Raw genomic sequence first — 26,375 nt, forward strand, 5'->3', positions numbered from 1 at the left:
TTGTTATTCTAGTCTTATTCAGGCCCCCTCCATAGTTCAAGCTCACATCAAATTTGAGTCCTTGTTCAATTCAAGTTTAGTTCAAATTTGAATTTCCTCTTCATCACAAATTTCAGCAACCTCTCGGCGTCACATTTTGGGGAAACAACAGATGTCTCAACCTGCCAACCAAGGAAAAAAAGATGTGTATTGTGTCAGATGACACCGCAGCCATAGTCTTCATTCCCACCACACCAAGAAAGGCGTGTATGGGTCTTTGAATGTACCAGTTTGAAAGCATTATTCTTTCCCTCGCTCCGCTATGCTACATGAACGCTTAAGGGTACTTATAAGAGTTCCCGACACTCTACGAGAGCATGTACTGAGCACGCCCGTCCCATCGTAGGTGTTGCATCGGGTTCCCTTCCCATCACTCTAATAAAAACTTGTATATGTGATTTTTCGATGCGCCGCAAACAACGAAAATGAAATTTTAAGTGACTGCCCGTCATATCGCAAGCATCACAACAAACTTCCTCCCATCATGTTAAGAAAAACATGTATATGTCGTTGCTCGCTACACGACGATGGTGGTGTTGTAGATAGCACAAGGCTCGAGGTAAGATAAGCATTTACATAATGGTAACCAATTACAATTAAGAACAATTAATTATAATTAATAAAAATTAATTTTAATTAACTAAAAATAATTATAATTAATGTAAATTAATTAAGATTAAATAAAAAGTAATTATAATTAATAAAGATTAATTATAATTATCAAAAATTAATTATAATTAACTTAAATTAATTGTAATAAATACAAATTAATTATAATTAATAATAATTAGTTATACTTGATAAAATTAATTATAATTAACTTAAAGTAATTATAATTAACTAAAATTAATCTTAATTTGAAAAATTAATTAGTTGGCGATGCTTGGATGCATAAAAGAGAAACGCCAATTACTCGAGTAGCTTCATCTCTATTGTATGATGATAGACTTGGATCCACCAACTCCAATTCATGCTTCTGCTCGTACAAATGCCAAGCCTGAAACATAAGTATTAAGATCATGTTAGGTACCGCATTATGTTATAAGTTCAGATTTAGGCTTCCTTTGAATGATAGGTTAGTAGTTAATTTATAAGAAATGATCTGCAAAAATCATTGCCTACCCAATCGAGCAAGTAGCTTTTCTCTTCCTCAAGATCAAGGTCTGAATTAGGCCTTCCGCTGAGAACTTCAAGAGCAACAACTCCAAAACCGAATACATCTGCCTTTTCTGTTAAGTGTCCTCTCATAGCATATTCAGGTGCCAAATAACCTCTGCAAATATCATAATTTTGAATTCTAAATGATGCATAAAAATAATGAATAACTGAAATTTCAGTAAAAAAAATAAAAATTGTTAAAGATAAACATCAAATCCTTACATACATTGTGCCTGCAACTCTTGTGCTAATGTGAGTCCACTTATCATCATAAAGCTTTGCCAAACCAAAATCTGATATCTTTGGGGTAAGATTACCATCTAATAGAATGTTGCTAGATTTTACATCCCTGTGAATAATTCTCACTCTTGATTCCTCATGAAGATAGGCTAAGCCTCTTGCTACTCCCAAACAAATCTCAAAGCGTGTTTCCCAGTCAAGATGCAAATCCTTTTTCCCTGCAAAAAGAGACCAGTCAAATAAAGGAATTACTTAAATTGTTGCTCCAAGCTACTAGTTATTTCAAAACATACTGAAAATAGCTTGATCCAAGCTCTTATTTTCTAGGTACTCGTAAACCAAGAGTCTTTTGTCTCCCTCAATGCAACAACCATACAACTTAGCTAGATTACGATGTTGGACTGCTGATATAGTTGCTATTTCTGTCGTGAATTGTCTCTCCCCTTGTTGAGATGCTACTGATAGTTGCTTTACCGCTACCATTCTTCCATCATGTAGTTTACCCTTAGATGAAACAAATAAATCCATTTTACTATCAACTCTACAAGTCATATAGTTAATTTGCACAATATTAATGTAGTTGTACAAGGATGTTTGACAGTTTTAACAATATGCTTATATATTTTTAGGTGATAAGTAAATGCACTCTACTCTCATTTTGCTTTTTGAAAAGTAATGTCATATTTATTTTGCTAGTGAAACTCTTATGATATTGAAAGATAAAAATTATGATAAAATTAGACTTTTAAGAATAATTATGTGGTGAAATTAAATTTAACATTGTCATATATAGGCAAATCAGACCTTGAATACGGGCCCGAATCCTCCCTCTCCGAGAAAATTAGATTGGTTGAAATCCTCAGTAGCTGTTCTCAGTTCAGAATAGCTGAATGTATTTGGTATGGCACTCATTCCTGACAACTCTGTATTATTTGACATATTAAAATAGTCAAATTCAAAAGAAAATACAAACGTTATGCATTCATAAATAATAAAAAAAAATTAAATTCCTTAAAGAAGTTACCTTCATTATCTTTTTTAAGATTTTTTTGTTTATATTTCCACACTAGTATCACGAACACGGTAAGTCCCAAAACCACAACACCACATACAATCCCTACAACTTTACCTGTATTGTTATTTGATGAAGAGGAATGTGGGGGTTTGTTGCTCACAGATGGAATGAAGTCTGTAAACATCGATAGTAGTAAAATAATTTGGGAGTTTTTGAGGAAATTTTATTTAAAAGTTCATATAAAAATGCATACCATAAGGAGATACACTGATTGCAGAAATGGATGGCCCATAATATCCTGAACTACGAATAAAATGTGTACCCTTTCCTGCCCAAAATAAATGTATTTCTAGGAAGTTGTTTGTTACAGGAGCTTGGTACTCCTTCAAAACTACTGTAAAAGATTCCCCACCAGCTTCCTTTCTTATATCAAAGTCCTTCTCCTTAAGCTTGCCCTGAAATTATATATTTGATCCTGTTAGTTTCAAGTAGACTAGTATTTAGATATAAATATATATCACTACCATTTAAAAAGTATAAAGGTTAATTTTTAACCTTTTTTATATTGTTTACCTAATTTAACACTAACCAATTAAAACCAATTCACAATCTATAATTTTCTTTAAATTAATCAAGATCAATTGCTCCGTATCCTTTATTAGAATTCAAACAAGACATTCTCCATGAGTAATTTGCTTACCTGTATATAAATGTCAAAGACCCTTCTAGCTAAGCTTTCCCAAGTGGGTTGATCTGGTATTCCAATCTCAGAGAACTGTAGTTTTACCGTGTAATTCCCATTTTGAAGTCCCAAGCCATAGTATCTTAATGAGGATGGTGACGTCCTTGCAGTCTTAAACAATTTTGAATCAAGTGTGTTCTGGGATTGGATCTGAGAACTAATTATATAATTTGCATTAGGATTTGAGGCATCTATAAAGCTTCCAGAATTGCTTACTGCCCATTTTTTTACATTAGTCACAAAATAAGATGTTGCACCGAGATTAGCATTATCTATCTCGAAGTTAGTTCCATCAGAACTCGTCACATTTTCACCTCCACCGCAATTTATTGCAAATTGATAATCTACAAGTTCAAAATACTTTAAATATATTTTTATAGCTCATGAGGAGAAGAAAATGCATGAAGATGTGGAAAGCAACTTACAAGCTGGCAAGTCTCTATAGCATGGCATGTCTCTTTGAAGACACTCTAATCCTGAAGGTAAGACACTGAGAGTAAAATTATAGATAAATTTCAAGTTCTAGAATGAATCAAAATGAAATTTAACTTACACAAGAAGGCAAATGAAGGTAATTACCTGTTATTGGAATTGTCTATGATAAAGTTGTTGGCAACCAAGTTCCTATCACCAAAAAAAATAAATTTTAATTTTCGGCTTTCTTCTTGTTCGGAATGAAACAAAAGAATTAGTATAGGAAAGAACTATGAAGTGCTTAAAAAATTGTCAGTGCATTTAATTTAATACATATGTTAATTATTTATAATTGAAATCGATACTATTAATTATTCTTATATTTTATAATTACTGAGCATGCTCTCCATTATTATGTTTCGTGATTATTTTTTTTGTTTAGATATAAGCACATATATGCTTGTATTTAGATGATAATTTAATAAAGGTGTAGACCTCTATGATTCTTTCTTTCTTACAATATGATTTCATAGCTAAATATCTAGATCTACCACTTAAAGCCTCAAAATTCTAATACATATTGTAGTGTAAACTTGGTTATTTATCTTCCACTTCACAAATAGACCGCTCTCATAGTTTTTGATCTTCATCATTGACCACTGGAAAACTTAGCCCCCTCAATTTCATGTAGGTCTATAAAGCTATGTGATATCCTTGGTTCTCCAATAATAATAGCAATGTCGACTCTTTGTTGACACTTTCCATTAGGAACACCATCGATACTCTATACTACTATGCCTCCAAGGATCTTGCACGTGCCTTCATTGGCACAGGTCTCGTTGTCAATTCTTTGTTTTCAATAAAGGTTACTCTGTCTTTTATTGAATAATCGTACTCTAACAACAATTACAACCTTTGTGCAACAAAACCTTTTGACTATTTCATCTTTTGTCACTATTATTGATGTGAAACAATCAAGGGAATTGCAAGAATTTAATAAGAAACTTGTTTAGTAATGAAATTATAGAATTAATGTTTCACTAAGTTAAGACTTTTAGTTTTCGTGGTTATCGACTTGCTTCAGGTATGCGGTTACACGCTAGATTAATAGGACAATCTGAAATAATAACAAGAAAATAGTAAAACAAATATGCGATTAACAATAATCCGTCACTTAACAAATAGAGCTTTCACCTTAGAGTTTCTCTCTCGATTGCTCATTGGAAGTAGGGTTAGCGGAGGAGGAATGTCAGCAATCCCAGTGATGCCACTGAAAGACAGAGGATGTCGTTGGATTTGATCCACGGGAAGTTGGCTGGAGTTGGAGAGACGGGTGGTCGTCCGGTGATCTTTCATTGTCCTGTAGGTCGTTGTTCGTCGATGATGTCCGCCAAATGGACGAGAATACGCTCAACGTATTCCTCGACAGGGCTTTCGGATCCAAATCCGGGGTCGAAGAAGGGTGATTGAATGACGTCAATTTCCCCTTGAGAATTGTTGGCAAATCCGTGATTAACTTCCGAATTTGCCATCCATGAGCTTGAGATTATTCGTGTGGTGTTCTTTGGTGGAGCCGCTGGTTGGGAGAGGTGGAGAGGGGTGGCAGAGAGAGGGGAGCCGACGGGTAAGGAGGAGGGGAAAGGAGAGGGCGGGTAGAGTAGGGGAAATTAGGTTATTAAATCCTCTCTGAAATTAATTACCAAGGAAGGTAATCCCATTAAGAGAATTAATTGAGGGTGGAGGGAAGGATAGAATTCAAATTTTGAATTCAAAATTTGGGCATAGAGGGGGGAGGGGGGGGTTATGGATGAGGGTGGGGGAAATTGGGAGGGGAATTAATACTTCCTAATTCATTGGCTCACTTTGGGAAAAAGGATAAATAATTCAAATCTAATTTAATATTAAATTAGACTTTAATTGAAAACTTTCCTAATTTGAAAAGGCTAATTTAGGAAAGTATTTGAAATTCAAATTGGATTAAATTCTCTCCCGAAATAAGTGGGCTAATTAAGGTAATTGTTAATGATGATTAAAATCATCATCAAGAGGGCAAGGGTGAGGTGGTCGACGGTGGAGCGAGGGGATGGGGGGAAAAGGTGGCGGCTTGAAGGTTAATCAAGGAGTGTGGAGGGGCCGGCGGGCTAGAGGGTGGGCGTGAGTGGCCGACTGGTGGTGGGTGGGGTGGAGTTGGCCGGCGGCTTAGGAGGAGAGGAGATGGCGGCGGTGGGGCTAGGGGAAAGGGAAGAGAAAAAGAAAACATGAAACTAACCACGAGTCCTGGCTCCTACCGGCGGCTGGTGGGTGATACTTGGCCCTATTTTAGGTATCACTTCTCTCATGAACTCACAAATAGATCCAATGGCAAAATTTTGAAATTTCATTCGTCAAAATCATCATTAGAAAATAATACAATGACCATGCCTTAATATATAGGCCTCCAAAACACAAAAAATTGTAAAAGACACAAATGCCTTCAGGCTACAACATGATTTAAATTCCTCATAGGGGTACAAGTGAAAAACTGAAAAAAAAAAATAAAAGAAATGCACTAAAATATCCTAAATAGAGACTATGAATCGTATCCGTCGATCTACGATTCCGCCGATGATAAGTACGTCGAAATCTCCGGTGGATGTCCTCATCAGTTATTTTCAAATGCAAGTTAATAGCCTTTATCTCACCTTAAATTTGCATGTAAATGTTATATTTAAATCATCACTTGTTTAAACTATTTATTGTAGGAATATGCACGATTTATTATTAACATATTTAATCATTATTGAAGAGATTATCATTTATTTTATCTTCTTTTATTCTTCTCTTATGTATCCTATTTATAGTCATATACATATTTGTACTAAGATGGCAATACCAATGGAACTCCAACCCCTCCCCTAAATTGACATCTTTGCAAGCACATAAAGAGAAGAGTTGGTGGAATGGTATGATTGGATATTTATGATTAAAAAATATTGCAATTACTAAATAAGAAAATATAAAATTTTTCTACGACTTACAACACTAAGTTTGGATCGTTGACCCAGTTTGGAAAGCTCCCTGACAATTGATTGTATGATAGATCTCTGTAGGAGTTTAAAGGAACTGATATTTAGTTGAAAGTCTTAAATTTCATCAACGAGCATAACATGATAAGATTTGTTTCTATAATAAGAAAATTTTCCAGCTAATATAATAGGGAGAAACTTACATCGTAAGTGACTTGCATACTTACATATTACTCAGTGTTGAGATCTTTGTTCTAGGTAAGGTGCCTGTTATGCTATTATTCCCAAGGAATCTGTTGAGGGTGATAATAGAGAAAAAAAATATAAATTATGCTTGTAATAGTAAAAAATTTAAGTGAAACATGGGACGCTGAAATAGTAATTTCGTACAAGTAGTTTAGAGAGCTCAGACTAAGTAGAGACAGTGGAATATTGCCTGTGATGTTGTTGAAGCTCAAATCCCTTTATAGAGAAAAATTCAAGTTGCAGCCAAGTAACAAATGCTACATCATTTTCATTTTGAAGTAAAAAAAAAACATAATAGAGGAAAAGGTATTAAAGCACTTACAATGTCACTAAACTTTTATAATATGCAAAGTCAAAGATTGATTGAAGAGTATCACAAATCTTGGCATTCCTTAAGATTCTGCATAGAGTTAAATTTATACCATGCCATAGTTATGCACCAAGTTATAAAAAAAAACATGAAGAGAGTAGATTGCCGATTAGAAACAATAAGCCTTACAGTATGTTTAGATTTGTCATATTCCCAAGAAATTCCAGTGATGAACACCCATTTATTAAGTCTCCTATGCGTCTAGAATAGAGCATTCAATATTTCTTATTATATAAATGTTCAATAAAAGATGAAATTATTAGGTGAAAAAAATGCACTTGTGAACAATTAATCATGAGGCTATAAACAACTATATAATCACTTAGTTGACGGTTGGTAGGCTTTATCATAAAAACTTTTTTTCTAGTATTAGTTTAAAGGAGGAAGCTTACAAATCATTAAGATTGAAGAGATTGAAAAAACTTGAAGGAATTGGACCACTGATGGAGTTCCCTTGTATCCTCCTATCGAAACATCATATAGAAGTGAGCACCTCTAATTTATTTTCTAGAAATTTGTCTGTATGCAATTCTAGTCATGGATGATAAATTTGGCTTATATATATCATGAGAGCTATAAAGGGTATTCTTACAAAACTTTTAGGTTTGACCAAGTTCCTATGAAGTCTGGTAATTTGCCTGTAAAATTATTGCCTGACATCATCCTGGATTAATTATAACTATTATATCAGAAGCAAATTTTCTAAACTCAAATTTTCAGTATATATAGAACTTACAATGTCTGCATGGCCGTAAGATTGGATAGAGAAGTTGGAAGCTCACCACTTAGTCCAGAACTAGTCATGTACCTGAGAATTGAACAATAAATCAGATATAAGCTTAGAAAACAAAAGACTGTAACATATGATATCCCCTACTACTAACAAAAAGAGCAGACAAAAAACATTTGATTTCATTCTCGCAAGTAGTTGTATTATAGAGTTAGGATTATTTAACCATTGTTGTAGGTTCCTAAGGCTTCCCAGCTCAGCTGGAAGAGTTCCACTGAAGTTGTTTGGCCCCAATCCTCTGCCAAAATATAAGATAAAATAAATCAAACGGTCCTTATCATTATCTCCATAACATAGAATTCCATGAAGAAAAAAATTTCCATCATAAAGATTGAAGAACTTTGAAGACTTTGTTTTTCATGATAGAAGTATTTACCTTTTTTATGGTAGAGATGGATGAAGACAAGAAGTTCTAATAGAATTCTTTAGGTATATTCTTATAAGATTTTTGTCACTAAGGGGCTATTTACTTGCAAGATTTAGCGGAAAAAAAAAACTAGGATTTCAGCTAAATTTTGTCAGTTAGTTCTTTTAACAGTGTAAATCCTCTCAAATCCCAATTTCATTCTATTGTAGGCTAAATGTAGGATATTTATTCTATTTCTCTTTGCTATATATGCCAAATAGTTTACTAAGATTTGATGAAATTAACAACATCTATTGTTCAAATAATTTTCAGTATTTAATGTCTCTAGGACTTATTAAATTTGGATTTACAATATTTAGTAAATCTTAATTGAAGTTAGAAAAAAAAAAAAGAGTTAAATCCTTCTTGCTACTAAACAACCCCAAGTCTATCTTTATTGTAGAAGTGTTGACCTCTACTAAAAGCCAAAATTAAATCAACATCATCAATATATATATACACTACTACTACTACTACTACTACTAGGGCTTGAGTTTACTTCCATATCAAATCTCTTAGCCATCCATTTTATTTCTTTTAAAATTATCTTGTCTCTTCTTTTTGTTATAAATAATTAATAAATACTACTATTATAAGCATCTTTTGTGAGTCTCCCAATGGACCATCCTAATCTTTCATTTGAAAATGTTAAATGAATTCCCACGTTTTTTTTTACTATTCGATTGTAATAAAATTAAAGATTGTCTCATTGACTGCTGCCGAGCATTTAAGCATGGAGCAGTTAAAAAAAAATATTTACAGACTTCAATACTCAAGTCTTTATATCCAATGAAATTCTAAATCATTTAATTTTTTAAATTAAAATAAATCTTTACCGTCCTTATAATTTCGCGCCCCTTCGGATCCTAGTTAAGGCTTTGCGTGAAGATGATTTTGAAATATTCGTTGCTTCTTCACCTTCGTTGTTCCTATCGCAGTCGCCGCTCCTTTGCCTTCGTTGTTCCTGTTGGCTCGGAAGTTGCATTGGGAGTTCCCTGCAAAGGTAACGTTCTTTTTCAAGTTTTCGTTGTTCTTGTTAGCTCAGAAGTCACGATCGCAGTTCACTCTGACATAACACTTTCCGAAACATCCCAAACGAACCCTAAGCCTCTTCAGATCGCCTATTTATTTTCCTCATGTTTGCAGCAGTAACATTATTTATTCATATTCTCTACTTCCTCTCTTCAGCGGTGGCCTCACTTTTGGGCTTAACGAGAAGACTTCGATATCGTCTTGTTCAATCTGAACTTCCTCTTGTTTTGCAGATCCAGGTGAGTTTTTCACCCCATTGTTTTGTTCTATAAAGTTTGATGAATTTTGGGAAATGATTGTATGAAGTTTAAAATTTTCACATAGATGGCATCATAGGTACTTAGATATTTTCTTCTCCGTTGTCAATTGTCTTCTTTCCGTCCCATTCTATATCGGATTCATCCTTATTCTCGTCTGGCTATGCCTTGTTCTTTCTTGCTTTTTTTTCTCTTGTGTGTGAGATGATTGATTGAGATGTTGGTTTTGGGGTTTTTTGTGGTGTGGGCATAGCAAATTGGGGAGCCATGTGACTTTTCATATGGATTTCTGTTATTATATTAAGATTGCTATTAAGGTAATATTATGAGATAATCCTCTTCTTGATTTTTTTGATGAATCTATTATAATAGTGATATATACTCTTATGGTAATAAGTTTTGTACATTACATTTAACAAAGAAAATGAGAACAATCTATTGAGTGAGAGAGTGTATCTAGATATTTGTTCATTTTTATAAATTTTTTATATAAAAATTGCTTACTGGTTACTTTTGGGCTTAGCTTTCTTGCTTTGCAATCTACTTTTCTTTGATGTTTGTGATGCTTTTTATTTCTTATATTAATGGCATGTCATACAATTTGTTCCAAAAAGGTTGCTAATTTTTTAGGCCCAACAAATACTTATCGTTTTTAAACAGGATTTTTTATTTGAGATAATTTTATACTTGTGTTGTTTTTCTGTAGAATCAATTTATATGTATGATTTTTTAATTTATTTTGCTTTTTTATTCACTGGCTTTTTGTTGTTGTTCTGTACAATCAGTTTTTTAAGCAGTTGATTTTGATATTTTTAAATTTGATATTATTTTTTTAGACATTGTATGATCTTTTTTATAAGATAGAAATATAAACTTTCCTACAGACCATTTTCTTTTTCTTAATAGGTGTGTAGAAGAATCATGTAGATATATTCATTTAAAAAAAAAAAATGTAGATATATTCATTTTGAATACTTGAAGTTTTAAGGAGTTGCCATTGAATTATTTTTATCTGTTAACAAGTCAAATGTTGATTGATCTTTTTAATCAGTATATTCATATGAAAAGTCTTATGTAAATGTGTCATAATAGAAAGTTTGATACGGTAAAATTTGAGTACGGAATGCAATAATTTGGATTATTTAAAGGTAATGAATTCTAAGTTTAGATATTTAAGCATTTGAATTATAGATGTGGAAAGTATGGTCAATATGAACTATAAAAGGGTCATGGTCGTCAATTTATGCGGAGTTCTCATTTCTCTCATTTCCTATCTTGAGTGAAAAGAAGGGTCTACTGTGAACTCAATCCTCTGTCAGCATGCATATAGAGTCAACAATATTCAATTAATAAAATATAATTGCCCATAAAACCTCGATGATGGTCATTTTGAAAATATATTGCTAGAGTTTGAACTTTCTCGCAACGGCATTTTAAAATGAGAGAGAACTGAACTGTAAAAATCCAACAAGGTGCAATACCACAAGGTGCAATACCACTACAGACATGCTAAATTCATAGATACTAAAAAGCATTGTTGTTGTGAAGGTCTTGAGGATATTATACATCTCTATGATTATGCTATTGCGGTAGTTCCACTACTCTGTCTCCATTGTCCCTTTGCAACAGGTTTGGTACCTTAATTGATGTTTTTTCTTTACTTTTCTTTTGGATAATCTATCTTAGATCTCAAAGATGCTTGCAATTTTATGTATTTCTAACTCATAGTTTTATTTTTGCTGCCATTTAGCTTGATAAAAGAAATTAGATAACTCTGGTTGTGTAAATTAAAAGATAAAAGAATAATTCTTTTAAATTAGATTCTGGGGCATTACAATAGTAATGGGATAAGCTAACTGGTTGCATTCTCTTAATAAATTTAATGTTCTTAAAGATGATGAATCTTTTGAGGTTGTGACTGCTTGGTCCCCAATGCTATTGTTCAAGGAACCTTTACTACTCGTGCTAAGGGGTCTAAGAAGGGATCCAAAAATAAACATAAAGCTTAATGTTCAAACCTAACTTGGCTGTTTGGAATGTTCATAGTTTTAATAGCCTTGAAAAAGTTTTGATGTGCAAAAACTTTGTTACTTCTCATATTCTAGATTTACTTTGTATTTTGGAAGTTAAGGTTTCTCATGGAACTATTAATGATTATTGGTTTTCTTCTTCTCATAGAATGTTCATTTCAGAGAATAGTTGCAATAATTTAATTTTTGCTCCCCTGGCCATATCTGGATTAAGTGGAATGTATGCATTGTTAATTTTATCCCTATTTGCATGCATAACAATATATTCATGGTGAAATATGGTTTAAGAATAATCATTTTTTTGTTATTTAATTTTTATTTATGCTGCTAATTCCCCCTAGGAACGAGATTTCCTTTGGCAAAAGCTTATTTGTATTAGTGTTGAAATTTATAAACCTTGGGAAATTTTAAGTGACTTTAATTGCTTCAGATTCCCTTATGATAAAGTTGGTAGCATTCTTGTGGATGGTATTAAATTGTGGATTTTGAGTAATATGATTTTTATTAATGATCTCCATGACTTGGCTTCCTCCAGGTTATTCTTCTCTTTGTTCAACCAAAGGCTAGATAATCCCATTCATATTAAATTAGATAGGGTGTTGGTGAATGATTTATAGCTTCGAAATTTTCCTTTGTATTCTTACAAAGTTGAAGGCCCATTTCTCTCTGACCATTCCCCTCTTATTATTGACTTCAATAATAGGGCGGATAATAATCACAGGTTCATGTTTAAAAATTATTAGATTAATTCCCATTATTTCTAGAATGCTCTCATTTCTATTCTCTTGTAACTTTAATGGTGCCCATATCAAAATTTGGTATAGCATTCTATCTAACCTTAAAATAATTTTTAAAATAAAAATTGGGCTTCTTCTACTCTCCTTTCCTCCAAAATCATTGATTTCAAAAAACAACAAGAGCAATGTTCGGATTTTCTTGATAGTAACCCCCCTGTCCCAATCTCTAAATTCTCAATTAAATTCTATTAATGATAGTCTTTTCTTCCACCTGGATTCCTTGGCCTCTTAGGTCATTCAAAGAGACAAAGCTAGGTGGTTAATTCATGGGGAGGATGACCTTAAATTTCTTTTCAACAAAATTATAGTGAGGCAAAATCAAAATGTCATTAAGACTATTTCTACTAAGGATGGGACCTTCTCTTCTTCTATTGAAATTAGTCATGCTTTGATTAATCACTTTATTAATTTTTTTTAATTCCACTCAAGTTTCTATTAATCAACCCAATATCCCTATTGGTTCCTCTATCCCCTCTAACCTCATCCCTAGCTTAATTTCACCTATCTCTATTGAAGAGATAAAAAGTGTTATTTTTTCTAGTCCTAACTGCTCTACCCTTGGCCATGATGGATACACCTTTGAATTTTATAAAAAATCTTGGCTTTTGATTGGGAATAGTGTCTGCATGGCCATTAAACATTTCGTTCACACCTCTTTCCTTCCTAAAAAGTTAAGGTCACTACTATTTTCCTTATCCCTAAAGGGCCCCATGCCAATCATACCAAAGACTATATACCCATTTATTTATGTAATACGTTCTACAAAATTATTACTAAGATTCTGGTTCTTAGGTTTAAATCTATTATGCATTATATCATTCATGCTAGTCAGTTGGGGTTTATTAATGGCAGGGTTGCTTCTGATAACATTATTCTAACCTCTGATATCCTCTTTAATTTTAATTCTATTGGTAAATAAAAATTCTTCTATGTTAAGATTGATATTTTTAAAGCTTTTGACACTATCTTTAGAAGTTTTCTGCTTCACAGAATGAGACAAAGGATTTCCAGAGATTTTTATATCTTTAATTAATGCTTACATTCAAGATGTTTCATTTTCTATTTGTTACAATGTTGGTCTTCATGGTGTCTTCAATTCCTCCTCTAGTTCGAGGCAGGGATGTCCCTTATCCCCTTATCTTTTTTGACTTATCATGGTTGCTTTTTCTAATCTTCATGATAATAATAATAATGGGCTCCACTGTTTTCAAGGTTTTAGTCATGTTAGATCTTTTATTTCTCATTTACTTTATGCTTACGATCTCCTTATATTTAAAAAGGTTTCTATGATTAAAGCGCTCAATTTAAATAACATTTTTCTTCAGTTTTATAATGCCTATGATCTTAGGATTAATTTTGATAAGAGTTCCATTTTTTTTTTCTCCAAAAACACCCCAAATTATATTGATATTGTTAATATTTCCTTAGTTGATAGCTTTGTAAGTTATCTTGGGACCCTCATTGCTTCTAGGAAGCTTAGAAAGGCATATTTCTCCCCTTTATTGCAGAAGATAACTAAAATGTTGGAGAGTTGGAAGGCAAAGCTTTTATCCTTTACTAGGAGAATTCAAATAAATAAATTTAGTATTTAGAACACTTTGTCCTATTGGATTAGAGGTTCTATTATGCCTAAATATTATTGTAAATTCATTGACAAATATTGTGCAAGATTTATTTTTCATTGGGACATTCAAGGTAAAAGGTTTTATCTTATCTCTTGGAGGAACAGTTGTATTCCAAAGAAAAAATGGAGGTCTTGGCATTCCCTCAATTGTTGCTTTAATTCATGCATTTTCATCTTCTTTGATTTGGAGATGTCTTTCTTTTAATTCCCTCAGTTGCTGGTTCAAAAACTCTTATACATCTTTTTGGAAACCTATTTTTGGTTAAGCTTCTGCTTGGTGGAAACACTTGGTTAAGGTCCCTATTTCTATTAAAAGCAATATTTCTTACAAGATTGGGGATGGAAATGGCATTACTCTTTGGTGGGATTCTTGGTGTAATGGTAATTCTATGGTTGATTTATGCCATGTTTCTATTATTAACTTACCTACTAATGTTACTATGATTGTTATTATTTCTAATAGAGTTTGGGATGTTCCTAATGCTTGGTCACCCTCCCTACATAACTCTATCTCTGCCATCTCTCTTAATTATGATGGGAGGGATCTCCCTCTTTGAAATAATATGAAAAATCCTAATTTTTAGAACTTTATTAATGATTTCTATAAATCCAATGATGAGGTTGACTGATATAAATATATTTGGCATAAAAGGTTTTGTTTGATGTTCTCTTCTTTTTCTTGTCTTACATTGGTTGGTGGGCTTAAAACTGCTGATCAACTTTACATTAGAGGCGTCCTTGCTAGCCCAATTTTGCCCTTTTTGTAACTGCAATGATGAATCTGTCTCCCCATTTATTTGACGAATGTGATTTCACTTTTAGCATTTTAAGTATTGCTTTTCCTGGATCTAGAATTTTTCTATTAAGGCAGAATATTTGTCAAGTTTTTAATTGCATTTTTGGGGACCGCAAATTAGCTTATATCTCCAAAAATTATTACTAATTGGTCATTTGTGCTTCCATCTACTATATTTGGAGAAAGGAATTGCAGAATGTATGGGGTCTCTCACTCTTGTATTAATTTTATATTAACTCTGTTAAGGAAAACAATTAAAGCTAAGTTTATTAGTTGAAAATATTTTGAAAGATTCTTAAGCTTATTATTCTAATTCCTTTTTTTGTTTTTTGTTTTTTTTTTTTAATTTGGAAATTATCTTTGTTGATGCCTTCTTCCTTCTGTGATGCTTTGTGTTACATGAGGGATTATCGATCGATTTTGTTGGGGAAGATCAGTGACAATCATCTCCCTTTTCTTGGGTTTATTCTTGATGTTATTGAATGATTGCTTGGATGCTTCGATTTGACTTTATTTCGTCCTCTACCTTGCCCCTGAGAGTTTCTCTTGGTTCTCAGCCTGTCAGGATGATGATGTGGGCTCCTTCCTTCATCCCCTGGATGGTTGCGGGCTTTGTTATGGCAACCTTAGATGTTGACTTAGTTTTTACGATTGTTGTTGTGTCGGTTTTGGCTATTTTGTGAATGTGGTGTATTTGGGCTATTTGGAATATGTTGAGGGGGTACTCTTTTGGCTCCCATGTGGTTTATTGTAGAGGTGTCAAAACAGGTCAATGGGTTAAGCTCGGGTCCAACTCGAGTTGACTCGGGTCCAAACAGGTTGACCCTAACCCGACCTGATTTTCCAAACGGGTTAGAATTTTCAATCGGGAGCCGACCCACGCTGGTTTCCGGGTTGACCCGACCCGACTGAGAACCTGAGATCAAAGGCACGACGTGGGAGGTTGAGTCTGATCGAGCTGCGAGCACGTGCTCCATGTTGCATTGATGGTTGCTACGAGCGAGCGTAGGGAGGTGTGTGCGAGACCTGATGCAAGGCCGACTGTCCGAGCCGCGAAGGCGTGCAGGGCAGCGACCACTAGCCAGCGGGTGCAGGACCATGGTCCGGTTTGTTGGTGTAGGACAGCTGACAACAGGAGCGGGAGTGCGGGACATCACATAGGATGCGATGCGGCCTGCGGGACGGACTCAGGACGACTGGATGTGCGCGGTCTGGCATGGATCGGTAGCACCCGGGTTAAACCCTAGTTGATTCTGAGTTGTCGGGTTAACTCGAACCCAACCTATATGGTAAATTAGTTGACTCAAACCCGGATTTTCTTGGGCCGAGTTTCAGGTCGGGTTGTGTTACTACTTTTTATTGTTTTCTCATAACTTTTCAGCAATATATAGTGAAAAGTTGCTTTCTGCAATTATATAATAGTGAAATTATTTTCCCTATAATAATTGTACACACAACTGAATAAAATGTTACAACCGTCTCAAATAAACTCATAAATTTTTGACATATGAATAAAATCTCAGCATGATTATCAAATATCAAGAAAAAAAAATTTAAACAAAAGGAAATCATAATTGTAAACAACTAATATAGAAAGAGAAAATATATAAAGGCAATAGAGCAACTTATAAATAAATTTCAGCATCAAGAAAAGTGCTGTCTAAACAAAATATCTTACAGAGTATTTAGATTTTTTAGATTCCCCAGCTCTCTTGGAATGGGTCCAGACAACGCATTTGTTCCAAAATCCCTATTGATGATATTGCAATAAAATTAATAACCATCAAGAAATTAATGCAGCACATATCAACAAGGTTGTGAAAATCATATCGAGAAAAACGAAAGGTTTATGGTTCGAACGGTTCCATCGGTCGAACCGTATAGTAATAAAAAAAGGAAAATTTACATACATACCACTTTTTAATATCCTATTTACATATCTAACACCCAAAATTTTAATATTACATGCATACCACCCTATATTATTTTAATATCAAATATACCACTTATATTTCTTTCCTACCACTCATATATTTCATTTCTACCACTCATATTTGATATGAAAATGAACTATGAGTATTATGTATGTAATATTAAAGTTTTAAGTGTTAAATATGTAAATAGAATAGTATAAAATGGTATGTATGTAAATCTCCCATAATACTATTATTAAAAATTAATATAATTAATATAATATACTATAAATATATGAGCATTTAATAATATTAATAAAATTTAAAAAAAATTATTATAAATTTTCAAAACAGTCTAAATAACTCATCATGGCTTCTGGGGGAAAGACTGAAAGGGTATACTTATTAAACTCAATATCCCTTGGCTTAAAGAGATTGCTAATAAATTTATTGTCAAATGGTACCCGCTTACCTCTAACAAAAATATTTATTTTCCATAACATCTTTCCCATTGAAAAAAATTCTCTCACAACATTTATAATTACAATATAGGATTGGTCAAAAAAATGTTCCCAACCCCAATTTATTATCATTTACATAAGTTGCCCACCTAGGTTCTAGAATCATCCTCGGGGATTTATTACATGTTTAGTACTAGTGGTACATAACTTTATTTAGTATCAACAGACATGAATCTACTTTTATCATATGAGGAAGATGCACTCTTCTTGCTGCCATACATCTTCGAATTTATTGCACAATCAACTCAAACAAAAAAATTATAGGAAAAAGAAGAAATCAGAGAGAAAAATATATTAAATAATCAAAAGCTTGAACTTCTATATTAAATCATAATAAGTGATGTGGCGATCAACAGATCAACGTCACGGCACTTAAAAATTTAAACAAAGATAGAGAGTCACATAGATAGAAGCTACAGTAATATGGGATAGGTGGAATTATGGAAAATACATTAGGAAATAATGCACCAATGTTTTACTGGGAAACAATAGAAACGCTTGACAAGTACAAGTACTACATCGCTTACAAAGATAAATGTTGTCGCACTTTAACTTACATAATAATTTTTTTGGTCAAACACTAGGGCACTGTAAATAACATTACATATTTCAATAAAGTTCCATAATGTAAAATTTATGAAAGTACTTTTTATTTGACTACACCACGATTATCACCATAAAGATAATAGATTAATGCTACAACACATGAGATAGTTGCACTGGAGTGCTCGATAATGAAAATAAGTGTTGTAGCATTTAGTAATATAGTGCTATAGTGGTGTAATTAAGAAAATTTTCTCGAGGCTTCAGCATTGCAACATTATTTCTTAATTGTGTGGTGTTTGTCATGCAAACGCTATGGTGCTTTAAGAGTTAACATAGCACCACCAATTTAATTTGTAGCACAATAGATTTTTCTCAAGAATATTTTCATAAATTTGTACTAACTAATATTAATGTGTTTGTAAACAAAACACAATACACTTATAACATAAATAACAAAATAGAACAAAATAAAAAATATAAAATTATAGAATAGAACTTCGTTGCCTCAGAATATAATTTTAAATTTATAATCTTCAACCAAACTTTCCTAGATAGGTTAGTTTAACAATAATGAATTACCACTACTACTTAGTTGATATCCACCATCCTATTTTACTTTCCTCTGGATTAATTTTAGTATTACTAGATAAAGTTCCAACACGTGTACTACTAAAAAAAAAATTACAAGTACTCCTAATTAATATTCTAATTTTTAATTGAAGTAGCATAACATTATAACTGGGTTCCAAATTTTTTTTTTTTTTTTTTTAAAGGTGACTCAGCTGACTTGTAACACTTCGGTATTGACTTCGCTATCTCGCAACATCATGGCGTTAAACCTCAGAGTTTAGGCTCATAGCGATGTGGCACTAGAACAACAACACTACAACGTTGTGCTCTCTGTCTTAGAAGGGTTCCACGACATTGTAGTGCTCTAAAAATAAAAATAAAAATTGTCTCAAAGGGGATATATTGAAACATTGTTTCTTAATATTTTCCTCTTTGAGTATGAATTCATCTCTTCATTTCTTCATTCATCCCTTCATTTCTTCATTTCATACACCAGATTGAGAAATGGATGAGTTTTAACAAATTTTTTCGCAAGTTCTTATTCTTGTTGCGGGCTAAAATATTCACGATGGTAGAGTGAGTGGGTTTTTCATCTTAGCGATGCACGAATATCCAGCACACAAACATGTGATCTAAGATAGATAGAGAGAGCAATAAAACACCAGATTTTATTTTAATGTGGTAAACCCGAAGAGGGAAAAACCACGGAGTCTATCCCAAGTGAAAATATTATACTAAATGTGAGTGAATTACGTACAATGGGTTGATATCTCCCTTCAATTAGAGATGGTGGGATTATAATAGTTTGGAGAGTTTGGTGAAAAGTCCCAGCAGCGGTCGGGCAGAAGTTTGAGGGCATCGAGGCGGAAGTCCGAAGAATATGCGATGATCAGATAATGGTCGGACGTGAGTCCAACGGCCCGATGGTGGTCCGACCATGGTCAAGTGGAAGTCCGATGGTGGTTAGGTGGAAGTTCGGTGGCTGTCCGGCGGTGGCCAACAGTCGGGCGGTGGTCCGATGATGGTCTATGGATATCCGGTGGTGGTCGGCAGTAGGGTGCAAATTTGGCGGCAGTCGGTGATGGGGTGGTGGTTTGAAAATGGGTTGGCGAAAGTCTAACGGTGGTCGACGGCCGGGTTGAAGTCTGGTGGCTATCTGCGACAGGGAGGTTTTTTTCACCGATGGTTTTATGGTGGTTTATACCGCCGGTTATTTAACGGCGGTTTAGGCGTCAGCTACTGCCAGTGTTTGTACCGGCGGTCACAACCAAAGGAATTGCTGGCGGTGAGTCGAATCTAATACCTCCACTTTTCTTACCGGGTCATCAGAAGGCCTCCGTTTAATGTGACAAAACCATGTAAAGCGACTCTCTTTAATTTATCTTCCACTGGAGCTACTCCAACCTTATCTCGTATATGCTCACTTAAAGCCACTCATCCACCTAAGCAACCTCATCTCTGTAACACTTAACTTAGTATTATGCTTCTCTTTTATTGACCAAGATTCGACACCATAAAGCATTGCAGATCTCACCACCATCTTATAGAATTTTCCCTAAAGTTTGAGGGGGACTTTTCTATCACACAACAAGCCCGATTCATTCCTCCATTTCAACCATCCAACTTAAATTGTGCAGATAATATCCCCTTCTATTTCACCATCACTCTAAACAAAAGATCCAAGATATCTAAAACGTGTACTTTTATTAATTTTTTGATCGCCCAAAGTCACAAACCGCTCACTAGGTTTATTGCTACTAAATTACACCCCATATATTCAGTTTTAGAACTACTCAAGCGAAAACCTTTAGACTCTATAGTTGACCTCTATAATTCGAGTTTAACTTCAACTTCCTCTCTAGTCTTATCAACATGTATAATATCATCAACAAAAAGCATACAACTAGGTACATCCTCTCGCAAAGGTCTACTTAGAAAATCCATGACTAAAGCAAAAAAATATTGGCTACATCCTCTCGCAAATGTCTAGGGAGAATATCCATGACTAAAGCAAAAGGATATTGACTTAAGACTGATCCTTGATGTAATCTAACCCAAATAACAAAAATCAACAAGTAAAATATCATCAACAAAAAGCATACAACATGGTACATCCTCTCACAAATGTCTAGTGAGAACATCCATGACTAAAATAAAAAGATATGGGCTTAGACCTGTTCCTTGATGTAAACCAACTGTAATAACAAAAATCATAAAAAATAAATAAATAAATAAAAACGATCACCTCGGAGGCGGCGTCGCACACGGGAGTTGGGAGAGCACTTCCGCCTTGGAGTGGGGAGTTTGTCAGCGGCAGGAGGGACCTCGTCTGTGGCCGGAGACAACTCGTCGGCGGCCTAAATGATTTTTGTCGCGCGAGAGGGCAGGCGGAGGAGAGGGGGCGAGCGCAGCCGAAGAAAGAGAGCACTAGATGGAATGAAATTGGAGGCTCGGGATGGTTAATTTTAGGGCTTTTACCGGCGGCTCAAAATGCCGGTAATAAAATTACATAACACCAGCGGTGTTAGCAGCCGGTATAGCGCCGGTAAGTTTTACGGCCGACGGTTTACCCGGCGGTTTTGTGACCGCCGCTATTTCCGGCGGCATAGACTTGTATAACAGCCAGTTCGGCCGCCGGTATTAATTAACCGCCTTTAGTACCGGCGGCTGGACAACCGTCGGTCCAGACCGCCGATAATCGATGAATTTCCTGTAGTTATAGAAAGTTAGGTGAAAGTTTGGTGTTAGTTGGTGGCAAGCATGAGTCCAGTGAAGGATGGTGTAAGGATGAAAGCCCGGCATGGGTTGGTGGCCGAGCGGAAGTCTGGCACCGGTCGGCGGTTCGACAGTGGTCGAGGAGGAGCTTGGTGGCAAGATTCTATTTATATTTTTTTATAGAGTGACATGACTTGTAAATAAGAAGATCAAGGACATGTTGGGACTATTTTGGATGGATAGTTAATATTGATTCATTTGATCATGCACATTTTATTTAGCACTTGAGTGCCTCAATATTGTTAGAATTCGACAATCTTGGGCTCGTTAGATTCGTCTCGTCGAGCCTCTTGATTCTATTATAAGCATGCCACATTTGGAAATCATTTATCCATATTATGCTTTGAACCATACAAACGTGCTTCGGGCCCTTGATTTTGACCCATTTGTGCTCGAATCAGATCAAATTTGGTGTTGTTGGATTCTTCTTTCTAAGATGTTTAATTCGACTATAAGTTTGCTGAAATTAGAGTTAGTTTAGATGGTCCCAAAATTAATTTTAAAGGTTTTATATTTAAAATTGTCTAAAAATTCGCGTCCAATCTAGATAATTTTTTGATGATATATCAATCGTAAGAATTATTTTTCTACCCAAAATTTTCTGAAAAATAATAATAAGAGCAGCAAATAAATAAGCCAACAGCTTTAAAATTCATCTAACTTGAAAATTTATCCTAAATAACAGTATTGTGATTTGAGCTACAAATCATTATCATAATTCTATTTTATTACAATTTTATGTTATATTTTAAATATTTTTATGAGGAGAATGAACATTTTACCTTGGTGATAATTATAAAAATATTACAATCCGAATTTTAAAAAGAAGAAGCAAAACTCGCAATAATTTCCAAAAACCTTATAATTCCCGCAACAGCATCGCAGCTAATTTTTGCAAGCAGGAAGGCAACCTTAATTTACAGAAATCTTCTGATAAGTAAAAATTTCTTCTTTTTAATGATCATTAATTTATCCTCTGCTTTTATGCTGGAACTGAAGGTATGTGAAAATTAACAAAGAGAAAAATAGAAGGAAACTGGAGGATATACAGTTAGGTAGATAGTTAAAGCAACGGCGTACCTTCAATAGGATCAGTCTTTGCTGCAGCAGAAGATTCAGATCTGCATCTCTCGCAGAAGAGGAAGAAGAAGCACAGAAGGAAGCAGAAGAAGATGTAAAAGCAGCGGCCTGAGATTTGATGACGAAGCTGAGAGAAAAAAAAATTTGATGAAGCCATATCTATTTCTTTGAGGAGATCGAAGGATGGCGGATATTTGTTTCTGAAGAGGAAGAAAGATTGAGAATATTTGATCTAATTTTGCTGAAGGATACAAGGAAATGTATCATATATGCGCTGAAATGTATAGAGATAAGTAAAAGACATCCATAGGATCTTCCATGAGGAAAGCTAGCAGAAGTTTGGGGAACTTGACTTTGACTTTACTATATTATATATATTAGGGATTTTATATTGAACTAATATGTAAAATTTAATATTTACATGAATTATATTTTAATTTTTAATCATATTAAAATGTACAATAACACTGTCGTTGTCAGGTCCCAAGTCCTGGATGAGAAAAATGGAGGGTTGCGTTAGATAGTTGACAACCAACGTAAAACTTGTTTAATAATAATGACATGAATCCTTTAAAAAATTGTGTTAATGCTAGGCATACCCTGGAAGTGATGCGATTTATGGACTGAATACAGTGACAAGTGTGCAAGGGTCATTGCACCGGCGTCCGGGTGCAGTGTTAAATAGGCAAGAGTTCCCACATCAAGGACGAATGTGTGCAAAGAAGCTAGTCCATGAAACTAAAATTAGGATATGAACTTGCAATATATGTCCACTTACATGAAAATTAATGGAATTAATAAGTATTACGATTCATAGGAAGTTAATATATTCTATGCTCAGGAAACTAAATAAGTTGGAGAGAATGATAAGGAGATTGATAGTTTATGATTTAAACATTGGTATTTGTGTAGGAGTCGTACTAGAAATGATGTAGGTGTTATTATAGATAAGAGTTTGAAGGATAATGTTATAAAGATTAATATGATTGGAGATCGAATTATAGCTAAAGATTATTGTTGATGCTAAGAATATTAATATTATAAGTGCTTATGAGCCCTCAAATAGGTTCGAATATGAGTTCAAAATTAGATTTTTGGAATGACTTAAAAGAACTAATACAAAAGATACCTCTTGAAAAAAGAGTTTTCATTGGAGGAGATTTAAATGAACATGTTGGTAGAGAGGTAGATGATTTTAAAAGTATTTATGGTGGCCATGAGTTTGGAACGACATATAAAGATGACAAGACCATATTAGATTTTTGTTTAGCTTATGATTTTTTAGTATGTTAATATCTTATTTAAGAAAAGTAATGAGTATTAAAGGGATATAATACAATTCAGTTGACTATTTTATTATAAAAAAATTAGATTGTTTAGATTGTAAAGTTATTCCGAATGAAAATTTATGTACACAACATCGATTATTAGTTTTGAACTTTAAGATAAATGAGCATAAAATAAAAAATAAATTAAAATGGTATTCTAGGATTAGATTGTGGCATTTAAAGAATATTAAAAGAAATATTTTTGAGAGTAAGATTTTAGATCTTAAGATTTTGTGTGTGCATGAGAATGCTATTGTTATGTAGAAAAAAGTGGCTAGCGATATTAATAATATTGTAAAAGATATGCTTTGAGTATTAAAGGAAAAATCTTTTATTAGTAAAAATAATTGGTGGTGGAATTCAAATGTACAAGAAAATATAAAAAATAAAAATATTTGTTATAAAAATTAGTTTAATTGTAAAAACTCTGATAATTGGGAAATATATAAAGAGGCTTGTGAGGAATCTAAGAAAGCAATATACGATACAAAGACTTAGCTTTTAGTAATTTATATAATAGATTATATACTAATGATAGAGAAAGATGTATGTATAAGTTAGTCAAACAAATAGATAGGAGTAGTAAGGATTTAGTTCAAGTGAAGTGTATTAAAGATGAAGATCAAAAAGTATTTTTCTTAGAAGATGATATTCAACAAAGGTGGATGAGATATTTTGCTAAATTTTTTAATGAAGATTATGAAAATAAGATTGATTGTAATGACCTTAGCACCCTAAATGAAAATAAAGATTTCTGTTTTTATCGACGTATTAGTAAAATCGAAGTTATAGAGGCTTTAACGAAAATAAAGGGTGGAAAAGCTGTTGGACCTGATGATATACCAATAGAGGTGTGGAAATGCTTAGGAGATGAAGGAATTTCTTGACTTACTAAACATTTTAATACTATTTTAAAGACTAAAAAGCTATTAGATGAGTGGAGATTGAGTGTGTTAATCCCTATTTTAAGAATAAAGGTGATGTACAATATTGTGCAAATTATAGAGGAAGTAAGTTAATGTGTCATACTTTAAAACTATGAGAGCAAGTTATGGAGCATAGATTGTGGCGTGACACTAATGTTTCTCAAAATCAATTTGGATATATATCGGGTAGGTCGACTATGGAAGCCATACATTTATTAAGAGGTTTGATGGAGGAATATGGAGAGAATAAAAAGGATCTACATATGATATTTATTGATTTAGAAAAGCATATGATAAGGTTCCAAGAGAAGTGTTATGGAGAGTTCTTGAAAAGAAAGGAGTTAATAATGCTTATATTCAAATCATTAAAGATATGTATGTATGAGATATTACTTGTGTTCAAACACAAGATGGTTTGACCAATTATTTCCCTATTTCGGTTGGATTACATCAAGGATCAGCCTTAAGCCCATACCTTTTTGTTTTAGTCATGAATGTTCTCACTAGACATTTGTAAGAGGATGTACCTTGGTGTATGTTTTTTGCTGATGATATTCTTCTTGTTGATAGGACTAGATAGGGAGTTAAATGTAAACTTGAATTATGGGGGTCAACATTAGAGTCTAACGATTTTCGTTTAAGTGGATCTAAAACAAAATATATGGAGTGTAATTTTAGTAGTAATAGACCTAGTGAGAGTATTGTGACTTTGGGTGATCAAGTTATTAATAAGAGTATACATTTTAGATATCTTGGATCTATTGTTCAGAGTGATGATGAAATAGATAAGGATATTATAAGCAAAATTCAAGTTGGATGGTTGAAGTGGAGGAATGCATCAGGCTTGTTGTGTGATAGAAAAGTACCACTCAAACTTAAGAGAAAATTCTATAAGATGGTGGCGAGGCCTGCAATGCTTTATGATGTCGAATGTTGGCCATTGAAAGAGAAGCATAATACTAAGTTAAGTGTGGCAGAGATGAGGATGCTCAGGTGGATGAGTGGCTTTACCCTTTGAGATAGGATACGAAATGAGCATATAAGTGAAAAGGTTAGAGTAGCTCCAATAGAAGATAAGATTAGAGAGAGTCGCCTTAGATGGTTTGGTCACACAAAACAGCAGCCTTCCGATGACCTGGTTAGGAAAGTAGAGGTATTAGATTTGACTTATGTTAAGAAATATAGAGGCAGACCTAAAAAGACTTGTTTAGAAAATATTAGAAATGATCTTTCTTTATTAAATTTAAACGAGAATTTGACTTTTAATATGACACAATTAAGAATAAGGATTCATGCAGTCGACCCCATATAGTGGGATAAAGGCTTGATATTATTGTTGATGTTGTTATTAAAATGTAAAATAAAAAGCTGTCAGCTTCAAAATGGGCGAAATCATTAATGAAATTATGAGTTAGGCAAAATTTTGAGAAGTGTACATAAATAAATTTTTAGCAGTACGAGCAATGTTGAAATAAAATTGAAGTAACAACTAAGATCACACAGCTCATCTTGACCTGTTGATTCAGAGCTTAGGCTTCCAACTTAGAGGTCTTGAGTTCGAGTCTTTGTGTATGTGTTGTGTGTATAAGTTTGCCTTAAATGGCCTTAATGTCCAAAAAAAAAAAAAAAAACTAAGATTGTGTATGATACGCCTTTTTTTTATTGAAAATGCTAAAACTAGTAGTGTGTTTTCCTTCGATTTTTTGAGTGCTTTTTTTTTTTTTTTTTTGGTAAGAGTCCATCTCCCTGCTCAAA

The 26,375-nt window shown here is 33.6% G+C and overlaps 1 protein-coding gene across 1 annotated transcript; it reads right to left on the bottom strand.

Annotated features, from left to right (window-relative positions):
- Positions 1-904: 904 nt before the first annotated feature.
- Positions 905-16,657, bottom strand: LOC110094003 (probable LRR receptor-like serine/threonine-protein kinase At1g56140). The gene is made up of 19 exons (XM_028700926.1): positions 16,640-16,657; positions 7,966-8,037; positions 7,822-7,893; positions 7,622-7,693; positions 7,359-7,430; positions 7,182-7,259; positions 7,004-7,075; positions 6,841-6,906; positions 6,626-6,691; positions 3,774-3,818; positions 3,620-3,684; positions 3,153-3,538; positions 2,706-2,907; positions 2,462-2,626; positions 2,242-2,360; positions 1,731-1,941; positions 1,424-1,655; positions 1,162-1,312; positions 905-1,036 (listed from the first exon to the last, which is right to left on the bottom strand). The coding sequence occupies exons 2-19, from the start codon at positions 8,031-8,033 to the stop codon at positions 905-907; spliced, it is 2,274 nt and encodes a 757-aa protein (XP_028556759.1). The 5' UTR covers positions 8,034-8,037; positions 16,640-16,657.
- Between the last annotated feature and the right edge of the window lie 9,718 nt (positions 16,658-26,375).

Source organism: Dendrobium catenatum, unplaced genomic scaffold (assembly GCF_001605985.2).
Source record: "Dendrobium catenatum unplaced genomic scaffold, ASM160598v2 fragScaff_scaffold_146, whole genome shotgun sequence".
Classification (NCBI taxonomy): Eukaryota; Viridiplantae; Streptophyta; class Magnoliopsida; order Asparagales; family Orchidaceae; genus Dendrobium; species Dendrobium catenatum.

Excerpts from the sequence above, each read along its gene's own strand:
- LOC110094003 (XM_028700926.1), bottom strand. The coding sequence starts at position 8,033 with ATGACTAGTTCTGGACTAAGTGGTGAGCTTCCAACTTCTCTATCCAAT. Across the intron at positions 3,685-3,773 it reads ATAGACAATTCCAATAACAG|TGTCTTACCTTCAGGATTAG; the intron begins GTAATTACCTTC and ends TTTTACTCTCAG. Across the intron at positions 2,627-2,705 it reads AATCAGTGTATCTCCTTATG|ACTTCATTCCATCTGTGAGC; the intron begins GTATGCATTTTT and ends CGATGTTTACAG.